Source organism: Crassostrea angulata, chromosome 10, assembly GCF_025612915.1.
Source record: "Crassostrea angulata isolate pt1a10 chromosome 10, ASM2561291v2, whole genome shotgun sequence".
In the NCBI taxonomy this organism is placed as follows: Eukaryota; Metazoa; Mollusca; class Bivalvia; order Ostreida; family Ostreidae; genus Magallana; species Magallana angulata.
In genome coordinates this window covers 36,161,795-36,188,281 of record NC_069120.1, presented here as the reverse complement: position 1 = coordinate 36,188,281, position 26,487 = coordinate 36,161,795, and the positions used below count along the sequence as shown (strand labels likewise).

General features: G+C 31.8%; 1 protein-coding gene across 7 annotated transcripts; it reads left to right on the top strand.

The window, feature by feature from the left end:
• Positions 1 to 805: 805 nt before the first annotated feature.
• Positions 806 to 21,572, top strand: LOC128166139 (multiple epidermal growth factor-like domains protein 10). 7 transcript variants are annotated; one of them, XM_052831102.1, is made up of 13 exons: positions 806 to 942; positions 1,452 to 1,537; positions 3,366 to 3,526; positions 4,078 to 4,221; positions 7,581 to 7,763; positions 7,932 to 8,144; positions 11,755 to 13,471; positions 13,739 to 13,846; positions 13,967 to 14,058; positions 14,368 to 14,415; positions 19,487 to 19,648; positions 19,817 to 19,937; positions 20,090 to 21,572. In XM_052831102.1, exons 3-7 carry the CDS (start codon positions 3,469 to 3,471, stop codon positions 12,828 to 12,830), a joined length of 1,674 nt encoding a protein of 557 aa, XP_052687062.1. In that variant the 5' UTR covers positions 806 to 942; positions 1,452 to 1,537; positions 3,366 to 3,468; the 3' UTR covers positions 12,831 to 13,471; positions 13,739 to 13,846; positions 13,967 to 14,058; positions 14,368 to 14,415; positions 19,487 to 19,648; positions 19,817 to 19,937; positions 20,090 to 21,572. The 7 variants fall into 7 exon arrangements, with proteins under 7 accessions (XP_052687062.1, XP_052687061.1, XP_052687059.1 ...); XM_052831101.1 differs by having other exon boundaries at positions 13,739 to 14,058; XM_052831099.1 differs by having other exon boundaries at positions 11,755 to 13,846.
• The last annotated feature ends 4,915 nt before the right edge of the window (positions 21,573 to 26,487 follow it).

Sequence of the window (26,487 nt, the reverse complement as noted above, 5' to 3'; positions counted from 1 at the left end):
ATATCCAACGAGAAAAAAACAGTCATGCTGTACAGTATGTTGAAGACATGAGGCAGAAAATGTTGGTTCGGAATTCTCAGACATTTTGTTTTGTTTTTGAAATTTCTCCAGCAGCCCTGTTTCCGGTTTTGACAATTGGACGAGTAAGTAGTTGAAAAACAGTATGCTTATTGTTTGTTGAAATAACAGTTAAATATTCAAACTTAAATATGTTTTATTTTGTATTAATGTTCTAACATCTGTAAGGTTCTGTATTTTTTCAAAATTTTTAAAGAATTCTTTCCAAAAAAGTAACCACATTTGATTTACAACATAATCTTATGTACACCAAGAGGCCAAAATTTATTCAATGTTTGATTTTCTATACATCATTGAAAACCAGCATTTCCACGATTTTCTGTTCACATCTCGATCGGTCTTTATAAGATGCAATTTCATTAGCATCGTTAATTATTTTCTTTCACAAACTATGTTGCCGGAACGCAACTAGGTTGAGGGCGTGGGAGGGGGGGGGGTTACTATGATTTATAATTAAGTAGTCTTTGTAGTTCAAGGGCTTGTAATGTAACATTCATTAGCTTTAAAATCAAAATCTGTTTGAGTTTAAATCTTTTGCCCAAGGATGACTATATCTTAGTTTGTAAAAGAAAATTAAAACAAATTAAATCCCATCAAAAAAATCCCAAATGTAAAGCAGCATATTAAATTTACTTCTTGTAAATTGAACATTGGACTGTAACAACAAAATATCCAACCATTTTATTTTGAAATTTACAAAAATTACTTTTCAATGTCATTGTTTTAGCTGACATCGCGCAGAACAACTGTAAAATAATATTGGAGTCTAATTCCCAGCTATAGCATTGTTTTCCTTCTCACTGTCAATTTCTTCGAGTTAGAAAATGGATTGTGAAAGAGGAAATCCTAGATTCCCTAAAATAGGTATGTATGTTCAGGAAATTGACAAAAAGTGACCGAAATGGAAAATAGAAACGACTATCGTAACAATGAATCTAATATTATGATTGAAAAATTGGCTGTATAAATGGAGGCTTTTAAAATCACACAGATATGACTTAAAAATCTCCTAAAGATTATGACTATCAAACACGTTACTGGAAAGGTTTTAATGTTTTTAATATTTGCGTGTATAATAGGAAATTTGACAATCACTTGAATCAACAAATATAGCAAGAAGTCAACTATTTATATCATAATTTGTATTGTAATTTATCGTTAAAAACGATGATAATAAAAAAAATAATGATGTATAATTAAAATATATCAACAATATTCAATAACTGCCCTCTTCTGTAATTAACAATTTGACCTATTATTGTAATATATTGTATCTCACATATACCAGTTGATATGATATAAATGACAATAATACACAGAATAAAATGTGTTTATTGTACAAAGGCTCGTCCATTCTTTTCATCTCTTTTCAGACAAAACGAGAAATTAAAAACAGAGAAGAAACTAATCAATAGCGATTTATCCAAACAGAAAATTCGATTCACCTATACAAGAAAGTGTTAGTTTTATTCATGCTGTTCTAAATAGAAATATATTATAATACAAAGTGTAGACTTTATGATTTTGTTTCATAAAATATACTGGCGTGTGTGATGTGATTTTAATCGTTTATCTATCTTGACAAGTTATTGTGCGCTATTTAAAAATGTATTGCTAATACATTTAAAGTGTTGAATTCATAACATATGAATTGTAATCAACGACCAATTCAGTTACCTCTATCGTGTATATATACAATACTGGTATCTACATGTATATATCTTTCCAACTCAGATCACGAGTTATAGAACTTTGGGCACATAACATTTTTTGTCCTTTTTTTCGTTTGCTTCGAATCATGAGTTGTTTACTACGTGTAATAATTATTTTTTGTCATAAATTGTTATTTATAGTATTAGTATTCACGTAAAATGAATTAATTGACAAAAAATTATTGAAGGTTATTATGACACAAAATACAATTCCGGAGACAGAAATATTTAATTAGCAATTAATTTTATTTTAATTTTCCAGAAAGTGTATATATAGCATGTACTCATGTACAGACGAATTTCGAAGCTTTAAGTGGCCAATGTACAATACGGAAGAAAAACCACAAATCAACATGCAAAAACGACATTTCAATGAGTCCAGTGAACTTGCATTTTTTTAACACCACACGTGTAACTGAGATAATACTTACAGGTTTGCTATTGAAGAACTGTGATTTAAAAAGGAACCTTTCTAAAACTGTATTCAATGTTATTGAAATTATATACTTTTACATATAGGATAACCTGACCTAAATTGGTTTTTAATAAAAAATCTTGGCCTATACAGAAAAAAGAACGTGTGTTATAGAACATGTTTTATTCGTGATATCAACCTATCCTCCATCTTGTAAAATCTGTTCAAAATAGTAGGTTTTTTTTTAATGTCGACTGATTCATGGTCACATATTTTGGTCTACAACATTTTATTGATTTACTGACAGTCTGACACAACAAATTGGTTGTAAAAATACCGATGTTTATAGAATTTCATTTTTCTCTCATTTCTTTTCTTTTTGCAAATTTTTACATAATCACCAATAAATTGGGGGGGGGGGGGTGGTTATCGGCGAAGTGTTTACATATGTAGCCATAGAATGTGCGGAAATAAGCATGATGTAGAGGACTGGGGAGAGGATCCAACGCCTACTTTGGACGAAATAGGCGCATAAGAGTCGGGCACATACATTTCAAATATTTTATGTTTTCTAAGTTAAATGCAATTTTTAATATCATATATCTTAACGTGAGATTCGTTCAAATTATATTGAAATTACAAATAATTGATTGTTATGCACACCAGCTTCTACATATTAAGCCATTTGTCTCGTCGCATTAATGCAGAGGAAGTAAACTATTACTATCAATTAAGCTTCATGTAACGTGAACATTGCCAAAATAAGTTTATCTTAACAAGCAAATGTCAAGAAAAGGGTTTATTTAAGGACAATACGTCAAAACAACTTGCAAAGATATCAATACTTTGTTGTTGTTTTTTTGTCCTAAGATACATTATTTAAAAAAAATCTTCACCTTACCAACAATGATAGAAAAAACCCATTCATGACATACATTTTATTTTATTTATTTTTACTATGATATACATTGTATATATATCATTTGTTGTATTTTTTGTTCAAATGATTCATCTTTTTTCAAAACAAATTAATTCCCTTCAAAATGTAACTTTTCCAGGTTCAAAAGAATTGTTAATTAACCAGTAATAAATTATACTGTTAGACTGTTTCAATGCTAGTTTAGTACCTCTGACGGATGTTATTTTTTTTCATTTTCTAGCCTCATACCATGTGATTATCATCCATCACAGGATATAATGATCCAGGAAGTGATATAAACAAGACATTTTAAGTGTGTTTATATTACAAATGGAACATTCAAAATGAAGTCCCTGTGGATATACATGTTAGTGATCCTTGTATCTGTCAAATGTGTTGCGAGTAAGTATGATATATAAAGTATGATATATAAAGTTTGTAAGGTGTAATCATGTATTAGTATAGAAGCCAATATAGCATCTGTGATCTAACTTATAAATTCGGAAAATTTGGCGAAATAAAGTAAATAGATCTTTAAGTGTGCATCTGTAAATGATAATTGTCTCCTGTCGAGAAAGTGTATAATATCATACGTATTTTAATGTAGGCTACTGCTCTTTGTTTTATAGTAATGTCCCTGTACAAAACTAACGAAATATATGAAATATATGCATAAGCAATTTCAAAGTACGTTTACTATGAATAAATACTGCTATACTCCTCGGTACAAATACATGCTTTCAGTAAGAGGGTTAACTTATTTAAGATTCATAAGTTTGTTGCTCTAGAAGTTTATGTTTGTTTATAGAGCAAATGTATAGAATATACGATCGAAATATACATATCTCTTTGTTACTTGATAGTTTAATAAAAATAACATTTTATCTTCAGTGTTAGAAATTATGTTATTGTCGGTAGAACGTACTATAAGTGTGTATTTTTAATTATTGAAGGCCAGTGTATAGGCAATACGACCTGTGATTGCCATTGTCTTTGCTGTTCCACCGTCGTGGGTGTATGCCTTAGACCTCCAGCTCGCTACTGCACTTCTTGCGCTAAAGGATGGAGCGGCACAACAAACAATGGCTGTCAAAGACGTAAGTAGAATGTGTCATGTTCTTAAAAATTAGCTATGTAACATGTTTATGACAGAAGGATGAACGGACGGACGGACAGACAGACAGACAGACAGATAGATAGATAGATAGATAGACAGATAGATAGATAGATAGATAGATAGATAGATAGATAGATAGATAGATAGATAGATAGATACTAATACAGTTTATATTTGCATTAATCACCAAATTATCTTTATTTAAACAAAAATATTTATAAATAGTAATCGATAAAATGTTTTGGGAAAAACTGTCGATACAAAATATAGTAGCACTAGAATCACACAGTAAAAGCAATTTGGCTCTCGCACGCTTATTATATCAATATTAATTTTAACGTGATCACCTAAATAACATGAACAAAGTTAGTTCCCTAAAACAATATATTTGAAAATGATATATAAGCATTGACACTTACAGAAAATTCGAATATGGAATATTGTGAAGAATTGATGTAGATGACCTTTAATGTAGATATACACACTTTAAAAATATCACCATAATGTTTAATTGAAAAATTACAACCCTAAGGAGATGTTTTTATGCATGTTTAAATACACGTCGTTTTAATTTTGTACATTCATGTTTAAAACAAATAAGAACTTGTTAAAAAAATTCAGTTTGATAGTAACTTGCAAAAACATTTAACTAAAAACACCAAAGAATGAATACAATGTCTTTATTTTTGCTACTTTTAAAAGCTATTTAAGGAGGCCGATTTGCGGAAAAACTACAATAGCATAACTCTTTATTTTATAACCATATGTAATTTAAACCAACTCTAGTTTATTTGCGAAGGTTCATGAAAATCGACCGTCTGGTTCTTTTTAGGGACCATCTCAAAATAGAGGTACATTTACTATAGGAATATATAGGAAACTGTCATTTTCCGCACATCAAAGCAGTTTCAAAAAAATACTACAATAGCATTTTTTTCTCTAATTGTTATATATGACTAGTAATATCATTTCCTACCTTATATGTAACAACCACAAAATTCTACCGTCTGGTTTTTAGTGGGGGGCCATCTCAAAATATTAAAATGCACCAAATTTTGCTATATATTTGGATCATCACGAATGATGATTGGTATAATGGATTCATTCCGAATATGAGGAAAAAGTCTTGGAGGATAGCATCATTCTGTATATAAAATTTCAACAGCGTACAATTTTTTACTTATTCTTTTATGTTATTTCTTATAACGTACTCCTACAAAGCTTCATTTTATCATAACGTCATAAAAGCGCAATGGTAATGCTCCCCTACCGCACAACGTAAAAATCGTGTTAAAAATAAAAATTTCCTTTAAAAATCTAGATATTTTTATCTGTATTTTGTTTATTGTGTTCAATTTTATAAATGATATCGAAAAAAATTCATAAGAAGTATAAATCAACTGTATTATTTTAGAATGCGCAAAAACATGCGCAATGCAAACTAAATACATAGAAATGTAAGGTTATCTTAAAGAGGCTAGATATTGTTAAAAAAATACATCAGAAGTCTGTTTAGGTTTTCATAGCTAAAATGGTTTTTAAAAACTGAATAGTTTTCTTTGCGTTTAAATTAATTCAGGTTTTTCTTATTTATTTTCTTATAAACTGGTTAATGCTGCAACATTAAATTATCTTACCGGTGCCGTTATATTATCAAAATCTTCGAATTCTTTTTGATAAGGTATGTTTACATCTATATAGTTCTTGGTTCTCTCTATTTATAAGATGATATCTAAATTCCCACATAATTATTTGTATATTTCATGTTTAATTCGTAGTTGAAAGTTGATAAATAGACAACACCGCTATTATAAGGTATACAATTTATAACTTATGCATCCAGTCAAAATTGAGGAACATATTTACGCATACTGTTTCACACATACAAATAGACCAGGTTACCAAGACACACACACACACACACACACACACACACACACACACACACACACACACACACACACACACACACACACACACACACACACACACACACATATATATATATATATATATATATATATATATATATATATATATATATATATATATATATATTTATCTCATACGTGTGGTGTATATTACCCGTGTGATAAACCTTTGCTATATCAAACGGGTGATGCTATATCAAATACTTCCGGTCCGAACTATTTTTGACACAGCCCCTCGCTTCAACGCTTCAGTGACCTATATGTTTTTACAAAGATCTAGTACTTTCAACATAACTATATTTACTACAAAAATTGATATAAAAGGGATTTTGTCAAAGATTTAAATTACAAATATGAAGGAAAACACATAACTGCGTCGCATAGGCGTCGGAAATGGGGGGGGGGGGGTATTGTGAATTAAGGCGGGGGGGGGGGGGGGGCTTATACATAACCGTAACCACAATTTCGAAAGTTATACACAACCGTAACCACAGATTTTTGATGAGTTTAGCCCCCTTCCAACTTTCAATTTGCTTTGTGATTTTTATAAAACTGCAAACTACGTTAACTATCAAGGAGTTCATCCTGACGACGCGACGAAAACAGAGCGCTCTGGTTGTGTTTATATACAAGAACTTACCGAAATAATGTTTCATAAGAAGTTTATTCCACCACCAGTAAGCATCTTTATTCACTTTAATTTCGAATCATAAGGCTAGTGTCTGTTTTATAGAACATCAACAACTGTTCCTCGTTCGAGTCAATTCAAACTAACGAGCATTCGCAACTTCGTGTAACGTTATGTCAACAAACTTGATTATTCAAGTCTTCTCTTCGGAATTTCCATTTAATCAAGTGAATAAGCTCTAAGAAAAATTATTTAGAGCTAAAAAATTATTTTAAGGTTTATTTCAGTGAAACTTTACATTTAAACGGTTAGATTTATCTCAGGAATGACGTACTAAATTGTATTGCGCAAGGTCACAATAGCCGCATAACACAACGTTGCATCATCGTTTTTAATCTTTGAAAAAAAACAAAACAATTCGGGTCACATAAGGGACTGTCTCAAAAGCTTCATAATATAAATCAAATTGTATGAGATAAATAGAACATCTATGATTGTGTGATTTTATATTTGCTTTATCCAACTCGTTGAAATGGTTATATTCGCTCGGCAAGCCTCGCGAATATATACACCATTTCAACTCGTTGGATAAAGCAAATATAAAATCACACAATATAGATATCCTCTATATATATATATATATATATATATATATATATATATATATAAATGGCGTTAAACTAATTCATCGGTAGCTTCTTCCCTTTTTCACAGTGTTATTGCAAAATCCCATTTTGCCAGCAAACATCCTTTAAAAAAATCATTTAATTTTTTTTTTAGAAAACGTTGCATATGATACGTCAGTGAAAATTTCTTCAATTGAAGCTAGTTCCAATCCAAAGAATGCAGTCGATGAAAATAATGGAACTTTAGTCTTCACAAACACAGAAGAAAATCCTCAACTTATAATAACCTTGTCGAAAATCTTCAACATTAAAAGCATATATGTTTGCATCTATGCAGGTAAGAAATATCAAATAGATCTCAAACACTTTTTTAAAATATCCGATTTTTTTTTCAAAATTATTTATAGAAAAATCGATGCTTTCATAGAAAAGCTCTGTAATATTGATTTTAATGGAAACCCAAATTTTCTTAGAATAATTGATATGATGGAAAATTTCATTACAGAAAGACATAACAATTACAATATTTACGTCACAAAAACAACATCAGCATATCTATCAAACAACGATTTGTGCAATAGTATTTATGAGACTGCGAGAGCTTTGTATTGCATTGGTATCAGCTGCCTGGCAGGCAAGATTTTAACTGGTGATCAAATTGTCATCGAGCGAATCACGAACTTGGGACGTATTCAGGTGTATGATGTACGAGTATACCGTAAGTATATTTTCTTTATGAGTTCTCTTAATACATAGGCATGTCTGCTACACGTTACTTAAATAAGCAATGTTACTTCATTAATATAATTATATTAGTTAAAGACAGCAATAAATTGTGGAGTTTTATCCCTTTGTTTACTATTGTATTAAGTGGTATTATTATTTGGCTCTATGAAGTTTTTTTGGGATAGATGTACAGGTAGAATGAATTGTTATTTCTGTTTAGGGAATGTTAAGCAGATTGAAGGCATATCTCTAGATCTGATTTTATATTTGGCTGGAATATCTAAATTGTTTAAATTGGTTTGAATACTTGTGAAACTTAACGGGGCTCCTGGAATATTAACCATAAACTTTTACAGCATACACATAATTCCAAAAAGAAGTTGGAACAATCTCAATTTTTTTAAAAAAAGTCGTCACCTTTTTCAGCATAAGAAACGAGGACAATGTGAGCTTGTACTTATGTATGCCATCAAGTATTTGGAACAGACCCCATATCTAAGTTAATTAATATGCTACTAAACATTCTTATTTCACAAAACTTTTATAGTTGGTGAATCTTGCCATACTTGAGACCTAAACAGAGTTTTATAATTAATCAGAACTATAAATTTTTACGCTGGTTGAGATTAGTATATTAAGAGTTAGTAAACATTTTTTGAGCAGGTGCCCTTTGATGACAATATTTAAGTTATAACTGACCCTTTTTCATCAAAATTGCATGGATGGACCATGAGATGATTCTTTTGCACTTGACAGGCCTGAATACTGTATCTTAGCCATCCAAGAATTACGTATGTTGAAAATATTGAAGGTTTTTGAACATTTCACAATATTCAAAAATATCTAAAAATAAAAGGGCCTTTGATGCTTATAAACCGGATTTTCATCTACGCTGATTGCTCATTACCAAACAAAGTATCTAGAGGGATATAAAAAATTAATTTGCACAAAAGGATGATACAACTGCTATGGACCTTATTGGCAATTTAACTGTTTTTAATGTAGTTTAACCTCCAGGAGGCCATTATAACTGTAAGCACAGGGATAGAATAATCATATTTGTGATAGAGGGAGGAATTAAACAAGTTTAAATTTTCAAATATAATTCCTTTATATTTCCTTGACATGAATAAAGTAGTAAGTAATGATAAACCTTGACAAAGATGCCATTTGTTGCATTTCTAAACCTCCTCTCTCTCTCTCTCTCTCTCTCTCTCTCTCTGTATGTTGCCAATGGATATATTATCCTTCCTCTAATTTTCTAAAATTATTAAAGGATAGGGACTCTAATGATATACTTTTTAACACTTGTTGTGTTCTTAGGTACTTGTACCATTTTGTTGATTCCACTTGAATGTACACTGAATACTTGTATGTATGAATCACATTTTGATTACCGTAGTTTAGTGCAATAATATGTTTTAATATTCGTGTGGCATTTATCATCATTTTTTTGGGGGGGGGGGGGGTGGGGGGAGTGGGATTTGCATTTTCTGATGCATTCTAAGTGCCTTATGAATTTAGTTGTCTGTTCAGAGTGACACAACATATTGATAATGTTTTTATTAATTAGCCCTCGATGATTAGTGGTAGCAGTATAGCATATTTACCGTCATTGATGTGTCTTTAATCTACTGGTACCAAGAATGTGCCTGAATCTTTAGACGTTATGCAGTTAATTATCTTCTTACGTTTACAAATGGTGCACAGATCAGCAGGACATTCATTGTGCCCTAACATTGTAGTTGCTTTCCTATGTAGAAAACTGTTATCAATTTACATTGTACAACAGAGCAATACATGAATTTGAATTATAACTCTTTAACATACATTTATGTGACAACATTTTTCAGTTAAGTTTATTCATCAATCAAGTGAGTAAGGATATGAAACGTCATATGAAATGAATTCATGCCTGGTAAACGACAATCGTTTATGACGGAAAAGGCCTATTAAATTTTTTAATGTTTTTAATTTGAGGAATTGAGCGCATTAATTCTGGTGCATTGAGGTACACTTTTCTTCTTCACATATAGGATTTTCAAAAATAAAATACAAAAACTATAGTCTGTCCCAAGTCATTGCTTCCATCACTTGTTGCTGATTTTTGATAAAATTACACATACCTGTGAAAGAAGTACAGTTGTAATTGATGAAATGAGAAATATCGAAGATATCCTCGTTGACAAATTATCCATTTTCTCTCATAAAAGTTTACAGGGACGAAAACAAATTTCTTAACAGAGATTTATAATGGGGAATGTTTACATCTTTTCTCCATTCGGAAGTACTCGGGACACCTTGCGCAATTTTCAACGTTATCATTCGGGCTAATTAATAGTTAACGCAATGCATAATGCCAGTAAACTTTTTATTTTGGGATGTGTATTGAAACCTAAAACGGTAGAGGGGGCGTTCCAAAACTGATAATCTGGATATTTTTCATATTAGTGGATGAACAGTTAAAGGACAAAGGTATTTATTATTATCGAAATATCAAGCGAAAAGTGATGAAAGCAAAAAAAAAAAAATGGGACATGGTATAGTGAGTGGTGGAGGGAGAAAATGTACCTTTATGCTCTCATGTAATTTGATTGTTTTATAAAGTGATGGGGGGAGCTATGATAAGGGAACTTGAAGTTAACCGTGAACACCAACTGAAAATTTATTTTTTTACATTGTATGCCATATGATCTTATTTTCGGTAAAAATGGTATTCCATAGAGGTAAATATGTCAAAGATTAAGTATGTGAAAAAATAAGTGTAAAATTTGGATATTCATTTTTGATTAGTCTACCGAAGGGCCACATTTCACAATATCCTATATTTACAATTGCAAATACATGTATTTTTCCTTATATGAACCTATAGGGAAGCGAAAACGTTCAATTCTGTATATTTACATTTGCAAATAAGTTTCCTTATATGAACATATACTGCAGTAGAAAAGCGAAAACGTTCAATTCTGTATGAACTTTTTCGTGACGTCACAATGATCATAGCACGCGCTTATTGCTTGTCGCTTGGATAATTGTAAACTTTTAAAAAAATTTTAACAGTTCTGAACGATTTGTCTTTTTCAAACGTAAATATAAGTAATGAACAGCAATGTTAAAAAGTTCACCGGGATATGAAGTTGGTTGGTACGTGATCTAATCTACTGAGAGGTCCTTCGGGCTTCACAGGATTTGATCACGTGACCAACCAACTTCATATCCCGTTGCACTTTTTAAATTGCCGTTTATTTCTTTATTGAACGCCTCTGTTGTCCAACAATTACATCGTTTGAGCATAGAAGCAAATAACAAATTTAAATCTGTAAAATATAGAGACTCACAAAGCTGCTTTACGAGTTCATACCGTTAGAGGTAAAACCTATGAAATATTTATTTTTACATGTACTTAAAAAGTCAGTTATATAGATTTTCACGAGATATGCCTGATATATAGATGCAAAACTATGTTAGCGCTTCACAGGAAGAAACTTCAGTGATTTTACCTAAAAGTGTTATATGTGAATATACACGAGTCGAGTATTATTCGATATATTATGTCATCAAAATAATTTTGTTTTATAGAGAGAGTTTGATTATGATTTCAGAATGTACCCAAGGTACCTACGGTGATCAATGTGACCGTGAATGCCGAAATTGTGTAAACAATAGATGTGATGGATACACAGGGGTCTGTGAACGTGGCTGTAACAATGGTTGGCAAGGAGCGATTTGTGAAACAAAATGCAATACAAATTGTCGACAAAATATTTGCGACCAAGATACGGGAATTTGCACAGTTGGATGCAAACCTGATTGGTTTGGAGACAAATGTGATATACAGTGTCCATCGCTGTGTGAATCGCCTTGTGATAGATCTCTAGGATGTACCAATTGCCCGATAGGCTATAATGGACCTTACTGTAATCCATGCGAATGGAATACGTACGGCAAATACTGTAGTTTGACTTGTAGAAATTGTGCTGACTGCAATTATGTTAATGGATGTGTAGAATGCCGGAACGGCTTTCACGGTGATCTTTGCAATCTTGTATGTCCAAAGCAATGTAGAAATTACATATGCTCTCGGCAATCAGGAGATTGTGTAGATGGATGTAAAGACGGATATGCAGGTATTAAATGTGAGACACGTTGCGAAGATAACTGTGCAACTTGCAGTCCCAACGATCTTTGCATCTCTTGTTTAAATGGAAGGTTCGGTACAAACTGTGAAAACCTTTGTCCAGGAACATGCGGCGGAAGTAAAACATGTGACAAGAACAGTGGAGTGTGTTCGGAGTGTAATCCTGGAACGTTTGGTCCAAATTGTACACAGCAATGCAGTAATAAGTGTTTACCTGGTATACCGAGTGTTTGTGACAGAAATGGAACCTGTACCAGTGGATGCGTGGACGGATGGTTTGGTCCACAATGCGATACACAATGTCCAATTGAAAACTGCAAAAAATGCAACTCCAGCGATTTTTCTTGTGAAATTTGTAATATTGGTTACTATTTAGACAATGTACAAGAAATTCGAAAGTGTGTAAAGTGTCCGTCTAGGTATGTTAGTTGTAATAGCGATTTAAGATGCACCGAGTGCATACCAAAATTTACTGGATACCAGTGTGAAAATGAATGCACCATAAACTGCGTCGATGATCTTTTCAAATGTGAGTATTAAGTAGATACACCCAGTTTATAATCTTTTTTAAAATTTTGTTTTATCTTTACATTTTAGTCCCATCAAACTCATTTATACTTAATGCAAAACGATCGGTTACACGTTGTTACATGTAACTTAGATATAATAAGTGGAATGAACAGTTCTTAACATACACATAAATATGTTAAACGTAAGCATTGACATAATTGATATGTTAAATTAACCGATAACATCTATCTCTCTCTTGAGAAACAATGTAAACATATAAAACAAAAACATTTTCATTTAACTCACTAAGTTAGCTTTATCTTTAAATTATCATGCTGAAATGTCGCAAGAATTTACTGAATCGGATTCCGTCACGCGTACGGCTATTTGTACAGACCAACAATGCATTTGACGGTGACAGAACCAGTTTAAGACTAACACTTACGGAGTATCAGATGTAAGTATTATTGTACCACTGAAGTGCCCGGTTGGTTTTGACCAATATGAGATGTTAAATGAATTTTTTTATTGAATTAACATTGATTGAATTAAGAAATGTTTTCGAGTAAATCATACTTACGGTGGAGAACCATTTTTTATTGAAATTTTTCTTGAAAGTTTGTAAGTTGCAAGATTGATTTATGGCTGTTTTTGCCTTGAATGGATTACAAGTAAGTTGAACCGGCTAAAATGTAAAGTATTATTTAAACAACCTTTAGAATATAAGAATTCAGGCAACTCTCATTTCTTGAAATCAAATATGAAATTGATATGAAAAGAAACCACTTAAAACTCTGTCAATGAACTATTAAATTTATGTATCTTATTTTGTATGTTCCACCATTTTTTAAACCATGGAGTTAAGAAATTTAAACTGTAATAATTTTATTGTTATTTCAAAAAATATTAATAATATTGATATTATTAAACCGACGTAGACAGTCACACAGTGAAGCTCAGAATAATACTATCAGAGCGTATATGTTGACGAGGAAAAAATTCTAGGTTTACTACATACATGTACATGTATGTGAATTATTATGATAGTAAGTGATCTCTCTCTCTCTCTCTCTCTCTCTCTCTCTCTCTCTCTCTCTCTCTCTCTGCAGTATTGTTTAACAGACATTTGCTATCTTTAAAGTGATTTTATCAGGTTCTGTTTCTAGTTAATTCCCAGATGAACAAAGAGCAAACGCTTCAGTAAAGCGTTCGGAGAGCGAGAACTTGTAACTGGTCAGCAGATGCTGGGCGTACATGTGTAAGTTGGCGGTTGGTTAGTTAATGTAGAACACGAACAAAACGCATGCGTAACGTTAACCCATAACTAACAGTGAACTTAATAGAAACTATTTATTAGATAAACCGGATGCTCTCTTCATATTGAATAAATATTATTATACGATGATAAAGCTAAGTTATAACAGAAGTTTTTTTTTAAATATGTAGTGTCACATTAACAAACACATTAAAAAAAAGAAAAGGTAACAACTTCACACACTACTAAAACACTACTAGAACTTGAAATATGGTTTAACATTGTCATGCAATCTACTTCATATTGCTTTAGAGAGTATGTAGGAGAGGTATTCAATGAAAGCACCAAAGGCGAATGTACGTAAGTACACTAAGTTATTTTTGTTCCCTTAGCGAACACGAAATATTCTAGAGGTTTTTTTAACAGTCAATTTTAAAGGGCCATGGTCACGATTTTGCTCAAATTCTATTTTTTTCTGTTTTTATTTTTAACAATGCTTTAGAAATGCATTTCTAATGATCAAATGAAATTTGAGAATTAGTCCTTGAGTTACTATAAGGAAGATACAGAGCTCAAAATGCCTTGTCTTGTAAACAAGGTTCATGCCCTATTTTTATTTACATAGTTTCAATATACCAGTAAAAATCTTTTTCAAGCTTTTTCAAGATGTGTCTATCTTCTTATTAATTTTAAGCAAAGATAAATAGTTCCTTACGTTTAAAACTTTTATTTTTGGTTTTAAGGTGGCTCTATACAACCACAGTTTATTCCAATTTTCAATAGAAGACCACAAAACATATACTTATCAAATATTAAAATGATGATAGTGATACTATAGGTATATTTAAAGATTTTTTAAAATGGTTTTTTGTGTTTTTGTAAAATAATTTCTAAAAAGTTAACAATTAACAAATTGAAAAAATGTTTTTGTCATATAATTACGGAAGCCCATTTAGGACCTATCAAAAAATATTTTTGAATTTGATATAACGAATTCTTGAATTTGTTAAAACGAATTTAAATCGTTATAACGAATTTTTGAATCCGTTATAACGAATTAAATTTGTTATAACAAATTGTAGGAATTCGTTTAAACGAATTTAATCTGTTATAACAAATTCGCTGAATTCGTTATTTCAACTTTTGAAATCTGTTTTAACAAATTAAATTTGAAATAACGAACTCTTGAATTCGTTATTTCAAAGATTTAATTCGTAATTTCGGTTTTTTAAAATCGGTTATAACCTATTTCATCCAATTTGTGGAAACAAATTTCATGTTTTGGGGAACATATTAAACGGGGCGGACTTCATTTGTTCCATATCGGCGTACGACGAAATGCGCCGATCAATTGATTGAAGTAAACTAGCGTAAAAACAAAAGTGGAGGAACATATTGTCACAGCTGTTGCTGTAACCATGGTAACAGATGTAACAATTCCAAAAGACACCTTACTTTATCGGCTTTGCTAGAATTCATACAAACAAAATATTTAAGAACTGCTATATATGTAGCGACGCATTTCCACCAAAAATACAATATATACAGACTTGTTTCAACGGGTGTCTGCGCATAATTCCAAAAAATTGTTTGATTTATGCTATCAATCAATGGGCGTGTCGATTTATCAACATATATCATATATATATATTGGGCTGGGTTATCACAGTAAAGAAACCTAAAAAAAATATATACATAATATATGCAATGCCGTAGCCAGGCATTATAACCAGGATGTGCACATGTGTGTACCAACTTTTCGGTAAACGTTTTGGAGGAAATTTGAAAGCTGTTTTGAGGAACTTCGAACTGATATTTCCGCAATTTAAAAAAGTATAGGAAAATTCTATTTTTACATTATAAATGTTCATTAAAAGTGATAGGAATGTTGTGTACATTAGGTTTAATGCAAAATGTTGAATAAATATTAGTATTTGAGAAAACAATAAAGAGCAATGTTACAGGAAAACAACAGACACTTAGCATCGGAGTGGGAGAGTTGTGTGTGGAGTGGAGCAGGGGCAGTGGGGACGAGACTACCCCCTTCAGCACACTTTTCTTAAATTTACATATAAAAGGTGAATTAAGAAAGTGTTGCCCCCCCCCCCCCCCCCAATCACCAGTGTTTTGGGGACCAGGTAAAAACTGAAATGAAAGGGAGGAAATAAACTGTAAAATTGAAGTTAAGAGTTCACCTAACCCACTACCCCCACGGATTAGGATTTTTAAATGTTTAAATAGCATAGTGAACGTCACCAGGGTAAGTGTTTGTATCACCATGGTCTGTATACCCATAACCTGGATCAATATTACGATGTGTGCCCATCACTTGGGTCTGCATACAAATAACCTGGGTCAGTGTACGTATCATCAGGGTCAGTGTACGTATCACCAGGGTCAGTGATCGTATCATCAGGGTCTCTGTGCCCATCACCAAGTCAGTAGACATATCACCAGCAAGGTCAGTATACATATTACCAGGGTCTATGCGTCCATTACCAGGGTCTCAAAAACCTATACCTTGTGATAGGTATTGAGACCCAGGTGATGGGTATACTGACTCTGGTTACGCGTATACATGTACACTTTTAATTGGATACACTAACCTTGGTTATAGGTAAACTGAACCTGGTGATGGGTATACTGATTCTGTATATGGGTATACAGACGCTAGTGATGTGTACTCTGACCCTATTAATAAATACTAGTATACAGACCCCGGTGATAGGCATATAGACCCCGGTGAAATGTACACTGACCCTGGTGATAGGCATTGAGACCCTGGTGATGGTAACGTGGATTTCTGGCTATGGGTAAATAGACCCTGGTAATGAGCACAAAGAAACAATAATAAGAATTGAGACCCTAGCGTCGTGGTGATGGGTATACTGAATCTGGTTTTGCATAATATACAGACCCTGGTGATACATGTACGTACACCTACTCTGGTAATACGTACTCTGACCCTGGTGATGGGCACACAGACCTTGGTGAGGGGTTATGGATAAAGCTACATGGGTCGGTGTCCTGACCACCCATACCCCTCCCCAATAACCCCTGTCCTCCTTACCTTGGATTTTTGTTTACATTGAATTTAAGCGTATGTGTTTATAGAACCTGGTGAATGGAATATTGTATGAGATATAGTAATATTGGTTTATATATAAACCCAATTCTCTCTTACTGGTATATGTAAGGAAACTGTGATATTTTGTTCAGACAGGTGGCATCGTAAAAAAATGAAAAGAGGGGGGGGGGATGGGGTTGGTGAATCGCCAAACAATTCTTGACATGCAAAAGAAAAAACTTTTTCAAAAATTCGAAAATTGTAGACCGTGGGGTTAGCTATAGAAATGCTAAATTTACCTCAAACTTAAATTCCACTGTTTATTTCCTCCCAGTCATTTCAATTTTTAACATGCTCCGAAAATGCTGGGAAAGGGGGGCAACTGCATGGGGACAGGCCCCTCCCTGCCACCCCCACCCACCCACCCGTTTGAAGCTACGTGTCAATTATTTTCATGTAACATTGCCTTTATTGTCCTCGCAAATATTTAAAACTTTTTTAAGTGTAAACCATTCCTATTATTTTTAATGACTATGATATAAAAGTCGCGGTTTTTTGTTTGTTGGTTTGGTTTTTTGTTTTGTTTTTTTAGCACCTATCATCAGTTCGAAGTTCCTCTAAGAAGCTATCGAATTTCTTCCCAAACGTTTACGAATCCCGATGGAAAGTTGGTTCACGCATGCGCACATCCTGGTTATAATGCCTGGCTTTGTCATATAAAATATCATATTTATATTTTTCAAGTGTACTTTACTGTGATAACATTACAAATTAATTTTGAAACCTATAGGCCAATAAGTTCATAATATATGAGCGACACAAAATGGGCGTGTCCTACAGCATAACCGGGAAACGGTATTTGCTGCAATAATACATACAATGTGCTATGCATGAAAAAAAAAATTCAGTGGTTTTAAAATGTTGGTTTGAAGAGTTGAAATTGGAAATAATATAAATATAAGCAAAAAGGCATCATTCTTTGAATATTATTAGGTGATTATTTCGGTCGGAGCGTGCTTAGCAAATCTATCATCAAGCTGTTTTGGATTTGAACACGCACCGACCAAAATAAATATGAATAATGCCCATGCAAGAGTTTAAAGATATCGTATTCATCGGTAAAAGGCGACTAGAATAGCAAATTTTTAAAATAGACATTTTGAAGAGGCCTAACTCCATTATTTTTGCATCGATTTCGGTGCAGTTTTTGCATTAAATTCTAGTAAATAAACTCTATGACATAAGTTCGACATTGGCTTGGCTGCAAGTACCATTTAATAAATCAGCATGCTTATTAATTAATAGTATTGACTAAACAATATTTTGGAATTTTTACATTTGTTACCATGGTTACAGCAACAGCTGTGACAATATGTTCCTCCACTTTTGTTTTTACGTTAGTTTACTTCATTTACCATTTCGCCGTTTAACGCCGATCAATTGATCGGCGCATTTCGTCGTACGCCGATATGGAACAAATGAAGTCCGCCCCGTTTAATATGTTCCCCATAACATGAAATTTGTTTCCACAAATTGGATGAAATAGGTTATAACTGATTTTAAAAAACCGAATTTACGAATTAAATGTTTGAAATAACGAATTCAAGAGTTCGTTATTTCAAATTTAATTTGTTAAAACAGATTTCAAAAGTTGAAATAACGAATTTAGCGAATTTGTTATAACAGATTATATTCGTTATAACGAATTCCTACAATTTGTTATAACAAATTTAATTCGTTATAACGGATTCAAAAATTTGTTATAACGATTTAAATTAGTTTTAACAAATTCAAGAATCCGTTATATCAAATTCAAAAATATTTTTTGATAGGTCCTAAATGGGCTTCCGTATATAATAGATGTACATAGCAAAGAATTTTAAGATCCGTTACTCGTTTATAACAAAAAGAATGGCTCTCAAATTTTTGACCAAAATTGTGGCCATGCCCCTTTTAAGGTCGACTTCTGTACAATGTGCATGCAATGTATAATTGATAATGCGAGGTTTGTTTTAGCCTATGAGAACTATGTTGCAAAAGAATGATAGTTGTTATTACAGGTATGTAACAAAGGTAGAAAACAGGTTTGTAGTTGAAGAAGGATCATTCACTATTGCCACTTTTCTTTATTGAAGCATGTTTGTTTTGTAATAGTACATTTTTCATTGCACATTTATGTTAACCTGATTTTTAAAAAAAAATCTTTATATTCATGTTGATTTTTATTTTTTTCAGCCCTACCAACATTCATAATTTTAATTTTAATGGTGCATGTATCTTTTATTTCCCTACCCCTATCTGAATAATGTAAATATGGTGATGCGTAAAAATGAATAATTTCTTCAAACATCTTTTAAAAAAAAGATGGCTGCCTCGCCAGGATACTTCACAACAAAGCACACAGACATATAGGCATCACACTGAAAAGATAACGCTTACAACAAAACACGCAATCAATGAAAAAAGACGTTTGGAGCTATAACAGAGATCCTTTTCAAAGATGCTTTACACTTAGTTTTTGTAAAGGTAAATTCATATTTATCAGCCTATACATGTAAAACTAATAAGACGCTTGTCAAAAGATAAAAGGAAAGAATATTTATAAATTCATGTCAGCTTTAAGCAGTGAAATTGTGTACATGAAAGTCTTCACGTTGTCATTCCTAAGTGTTTATCTTATGTTTTCTTTTATAGGTAAAATATATAGATGCAAAAAAGGCATGGATGTTGCTGCTGATATGAATGACATCAGCACTGTACATTTAAGGACATCACCAGAGAGACGTTTTTATTGAAAAAAAAACCAACGGATTTTGTAAGTGTTGCTGAAACCAGTAAAGATGAAGTAAAGGATAACTTTAATCTTAGTTTTTATTTACATACTTTCTAATTTCATACAAATTTTTATATCATAAAATATGTGTTTTGTAAAATTTTAATTTCATTCCTTTCTTTTTTATTTTTTAGAACGAACTTCAGACACTTTGCATGAAGTTAGCTGCCATTTCTTTTGGACAGTTTCTCTTTATTAATATGAGCATAATCAGTAAATTAAGTGAAGGTGGAAACAATCAAACAGGATTCACATTTAAAGGTAGCATTCTGAGGCGACAAGGGCAACCAGTGCTGATGTTAGACTAAATCAGATTGTCAATTTTTATTGTATCATCCTCCAATCCATACTTAATTGGAGACAACTTTTAAAACACTAATACACAAATATAAGATCTAATCTTATTCAATGTTTCAAGGATAAAATTTCAGGAATTAAAGAACATATATAACTATCAAGGAAAAGGATAAAAAAAGTCAACTGTATCAAATTATAAGCGAGAAATATTAATGTTTTTTGTTTACGAGTAGACTACGATGCAAAAGATGATATGTTTGTTGTTATCAGTTTAAAGCTGCCTTATAAAAAAGAGTTAGCAATCCATCATGGAAATACTAATGTGTTAAGCTCAGTTTGTTGCAGTGATACGTCATCAATTTAACCTTTTGTTTTTAAGAAAGTAATTCCATCTCTTTTGTCCAAAGACTTGTATCATTTTTACCCAGGAAACATGTATTAGTAAACTGAAAGTTATTTACGTACGAGAAATCATTATTGGCATATTACACTGTTTTAAGTGAGTCACCATCATGCCCTAAAGGGTACGTATTTTTAGATCAACAAATGTGATTAAAAATTTAGAATCATCGAATTCATATTTGATGTTTTCAAATAAACACATGGTTTATGAATGGACTCTATATATAGAGAGAGTATCTACAGTACGTCCCGTTTTGTAATTTTAACAGTACATATTCAAGTTCTAAGTTATACATGTACATTTATCATTGTTATGTACATGTAGTTTAATTTTTGTGAATGTCGTTTGTGAATTCATGATACTGAATTAAATAGAATCAGTTTAGTGCGAATAATGTATGTATTACGTTTAGATCTGCAATGAGACTGTAGACGTTTTTAGTGTATATGTATATAATTAGGTATTCTGCTAATTGCAAAAGTTTTCAAAAATCAATTTGTACTTAATACATGTGTTTATCTCCTAAAGCAGTTCTTAAAGCAAACAAATAAGGTATATGTGTTATTTTTCATAAAATTATTCTGTGATTTTTTTTCGAGCACTTATTCATTGAGTGGTGATGATCTAATTATGTTCTATAGAGCGTAAAAAACAAAGCTTATTTAAAGTGTTATTTTTAGTATTAGTTGCAATAGGAATAAAGTTGATATTAAGTTAAGGAAGATCATTATAACTTCGATATGTACAATTTTAAAATATCAGTTTTATAACATATTCTCATATATCTTCCTTTTATTAAGTCAATTAAATAATAAATATGACATTTCTTTATTATTTTCTGAAATGTGTTGAACAAATAGATTTGAAACTTGTTCTGCTTCAATAAATTTGTATGAGAGTTAAACAATGACTTTGTTGAAATTATGTAAAGAAGGGAGTATACATACATTATCTAGAGACCGATAAAAAAGTTGCTAATAAAGACATGCATTTTTGTAGTTTTTTTTAATTTTGAAAAAGATGTTTTTTATTCAGGTAAAAGCGTAATTTAACTAAATGATATCGAGTAGGAACCCTCCATATTGCTTAATCACATATTGTTGGGATTTTTTTCTTATGAAGATAAAAATAACCTTGTTTAAGTTTTGGATATGTATAAGACAATGGTCTTCCCCTTATACATTTAATGAAAATGCTGTTTTGCAGTATTATAACTTGTTACAAATAATGGAGAAATTTTCGAACATGATTGCTTTTAAAATCGCTTTCACACAACGAAGTTGACCCATGACTGCGAGCTGGTCAGATCCAATAAGCATCTATACTTATAAATTAAGACTTTTTCCAAATAAACTACGAAATGCCTGCACCAGTGTTACTGTTTTTACATATGGCTTTTCGATACATGTGAGATGATATCCGTAAGCTATGATTGAATTAATTGTACCTGATTAGTAATTTTTGTGAAATTAATAAAAATAAACTTACTTTCATTTTCGATACATTTGCCCGAAATAGCAAATATGAGAGTAAGGTAGTGGACACGCTTTGGCGGATCCAAGTCAGTGGGAGTTATCATCAAAATATATGCTTGCAATGAAATAATATTAAATGATTACGTAAACAATAAATAAATTTACAAGAAACTTACTTAGATTATACATAGAAATTAAGATTTGACAAATGTTGAATAAAGGAAATAAGGTAATTCGTTTCTTAATTGTGCAATTTTAGTCATAATAGATTGAAGCTAACGAAGCGCGACCTCTCACGAGAGAATTGAATAGAACTTTCCAGAAGGGGGTAACCAAAAACACGGTTTGACTAATAAACGTCATGGCGAAAAATGTAGGACATGTTCATCATGTATCATGCATCATGACTCTTTGGTTAATGAAAGAAAAACCCGGAAGACTTTGACGCCATTTTAAATTTAATGGAATTTATTTTCTAAAATGGGTTGGTCAGGAATGCGGTTTGACTAATTTACATCATGGCGGAAAGAGTAGGGTGACTTAAACATTGGGCAGATACTTTGGATCTATAACTTTGGTTCAAGATATGCAAATAAATAAGCATGTCTATATAAATTAAACAGAGAAATTAAAATCGGGGGGGGGGGGGGGTGACCACCTTTCCGCAAGTTTTTATATGAAAATCTCATTTGGGATTGTTATATATTGTGAAATTTGATCTAAAGAACACAATTTAATGACGTCCTAAATACCCACTAACTGGTTTAAAAAAATTCTTTGTTATCTTTTTCCAATCAGCTGCAACAAAAAGAATTGAGGCCAGTAAATGTATTTCTTCCAATATATATATATATATATATATATATATATATATATATATATATATATATATATATATATATATATATATATATATATATATATATATATATATTGTCAAATTTTCGAGATAACCCGTCCCTTCTTCAGGACAACAAAATAAAAACTACATAAGAAAGAAAAAAACATCTACAAAACTAGCACTAAACTAAACTAAATAATATATATAAACTAGATAATGTTTAAACACCGGATCAAAACGTGGCAGCTACATCTTGATATTTAAGAATTCGAGCCCGAGAAAGAAAAACCCCGTCCGACGCAGCGGACGGTCTGTGAAGAAGTGCTGAAAGATAACGCGAACGAATTAACTTGCTAATTGGGGGTTGCTGTTAATTAAGTTGTACTAGTAAGATAATTCGTAGTGAAAGTTTGTAGGGAAGATTGGCCCTGTAAAAGACCACATAAATAATCATGAATGTAAAAACTAATGGAAGTGAAATAAAGAAAAAGAACAAAACCGATTAAGGAAATAGCTAATAATTTGAATAAATAACATGATTAATAGTTTGTACATGGACCGAAAAAGATGAAGATGGTGATATTGCTACGAAAACAAATCAGTACTTAGTTGATGTTCATTTTGGTGAAGTCACTTAATTTGTTAATGCCGTCAGGGCGGAATGACTTCAGTCTATGCATCCAATTTTTTTTTTTTTTTTTAATTTTTTCTCTCCGCATCTGTCCAGTTAGGGTTGTGATCAATGACCAAAACCATCATGTCCTCCCATTTGTGACCATCTAAATTAAAATGTTCCCCGACGGGTTCTTTAATTTTCTTAGTTTTGATGGTGGAACGATGATTATTGATGCGCCTGCAGATGTAGATGTAGCTGCCACGTTTTGATCCGGTGTTTAAACATTATCTAGTTTTTATACATTATTTAGTTTAGTTTAGTGCTAGTTTTGTAGATGTTTTTCTTCTTTCTTATGTAGTTTTTATTTTGTTGTCCTGAAGAAGGGACGGGTTGGCCCGAAAATTTGACAATATTTTACTTTATTGTTCGTGTCGTTGGTTATTTTTTGTGCTTTTTTATATCTCATCTTATAACCGTGTATCTTTTGATCCGACACTTTAGATAACGAGTGTTGTTGGTTTGCTAGTGCTTCTTATATATATATATATATATATATATATATATATATATATATATATATATATATATATATATATATATATATATATATATATATATATATATATATATATATATATATATATCTTGCTCAACAATTTAGTATTATTCAATTAATGTGTAAAGTGTTAATTGCCTCGCTTGGGCGGGATATCATTTAGTATTAGGTAAAATTAAGTATGTGTCGAATTCCCTCTATATATAAACGTTAAATGGAAAGGATCTTGTAAGTTGTTAGAACCTGTTAGAACCTGTTTTTAATCCTTTTTTAATCAATAAAATATGTTCAAAACAATAAACGTTGCTATTTATCTACCTTACACGGATATGTTTGCTAAAGGCACTCTATGTACCCTTAAACATCACCGTTTACACACTTCATAATATAATGAGTGTCATCGTGCATGTGCAGTTATCAACCAAAGAAAATGGGGTTTAGCGTGCTTTCAGAACAATTCATATTGCAGTGTACAAATGTTACAAAATAACTCAAATGCAATCTCCATAATATCACTCTGATAATCTGGGACGAAAAAAGAATAATGCTAGCTTTTTTACCATTAAGAGTATTTTATATAAAGGCATCATTCATGTTTCATGGACAACTTCATGTCGAAATGGATATTCTATACACTTTATGTATGTCATAAGTCAACTGTTAACACCGTTTGAAATTCTGCATGTATATTGCGTCAAATCGAAACTGACTTTGGAATTGTATACATGAAAGACAATGATCAAGATTTCTGTTTTTACCAAAGATGGTGAGATGATAACAAGACCATTATTGGGATAAACAGGACGTGGTCTGATAAGATAAACTAAGACTCACTTTCCGTTTCTTTAAGTACTAACACAATTCAGCTTGTATACTTTTTCTTTTCCAAACTAGCCCGTTGCCTTTCACGGATAAACTTAAGTGGAGGAAAACAGGTTTTTCTTAACAAACCCGGTGTTTTCTTTTACTTTGAAACGGAAGTTGGGAAAACCGATCAAAATTATACACTTTCGTATACTTTAATTTCCAAAAACAGATTTTGTTATCTCCTCAAGCGATTTTGCTCACATTTTCTGTGAATAATTTCAATTCTCATTGGAATAGGTATAAAATAAATTTTAATAGGCTCATGAAGCTTCATAAATGTATCAATAAATCAATTGTTCAAATAAATGAAAGAGTATATATGATTGTTTTAACATTGCTTATATTGCAAAACGGTGTATCATAGTTATGATCATGTAAGTTAATTGTTTATTTGAAGGTCATTTCAATCATTAAAGAACAATTTTATTTCAAAATTAATAATTCTAAATCACCGCTGGTAAAATTTGCTAGTAACTTTATATACCCAGCCGAATACTCACTTATTTGAAGGCGCCGTGGCCGCATCTGTACAATAGTTTGCAGGAAACTTAATTCTTGTTCCACGAATTCTTTTAATTATGGTGGCAAATGCCCAGTGAAGACCATTTTCTCTGTACGATTCCTAAAATGTTCTTTACAAAAATCATTACTCGATACTATATAATATACACTTTCAAGCTTAATATAGTTAAATATTTGCACAAGTGTAAGGCATTCTTTTTATTTGCGTTGTTTGAAAATTTGCGAAGTTTGAGTCTATCCTCTTTAAACCAGTGTTTTTATCTCTTTAATAAACATGTATGCCTTAGAGTATACACAATTTTTGGTTAGAATTCGGTCACTATGAACTAGATTACATATAACACTGGGAAATTGCAGAAATTTCGCAAAAAAACTTCTTACTATAACGATTCATGTAATATGAAGATGTAGACTAAAATACGAAGTACGTAGTTGTTGACTAAGTATTTTAACTGATGTCAGTTTAAGTTAATCAGTCATACATGCTATGTACAACGATGGTTGGGTTGTGAACTTGATGTTGCCAGGCATTGGCCTCCTCAATCATCTCCAGCATAGGATCTGGTGATTCTGGAACAACGGCATCCTCGGACCAGAACTTACACTGAAATTGTTTTGCAGGCCTTAGTTAATGACTAGAGTTACCAAACAGATTTATCAAAGACAAAACATTGCTTACGTAGATGTCAAATGATCAAAAAATTAAACAACAAAATACTATATATGAGTTTTATGGATTATTGGTGATAATGGCCACGGCTGCTTGATATTAAAATGAATACAGAATACAAGGTGAACCCTGGGATCAGCTGTTCACCCGTAAAAAACTATACCTCATTCATTAATACTTTAACATATTATATAGACCATTAAAAATCCATTTGAGCACTACTGGTAAGCTGAAATATTCGCTGGCAAGCTCAGCAGTTGTCCCCACAGATAAGGCAGCCGTGAC

Coding starts and splice junctions, on each gene's coding strand:
- LOC128166139 (XM_052831102.1), top strand. CDS start 3,469: ATGAAGTCCCTGTGGATATACATGTTAGTGATCCTTGTATCTGTCAAA. Junction 4,222..7,580: donor AAACAATGGCTGTCAAAGAC/GTAAGTAGAATG, acceptor TTTTTTTTTTAG/AAAACGTTGCATATGATACG. Junction 8,145..11,754: donor GTATGATGTACGAGTATACC/GTAAGTATATTT, acceptor TTATGATTTCAG/AATGTACCCAAGGTACCTAC.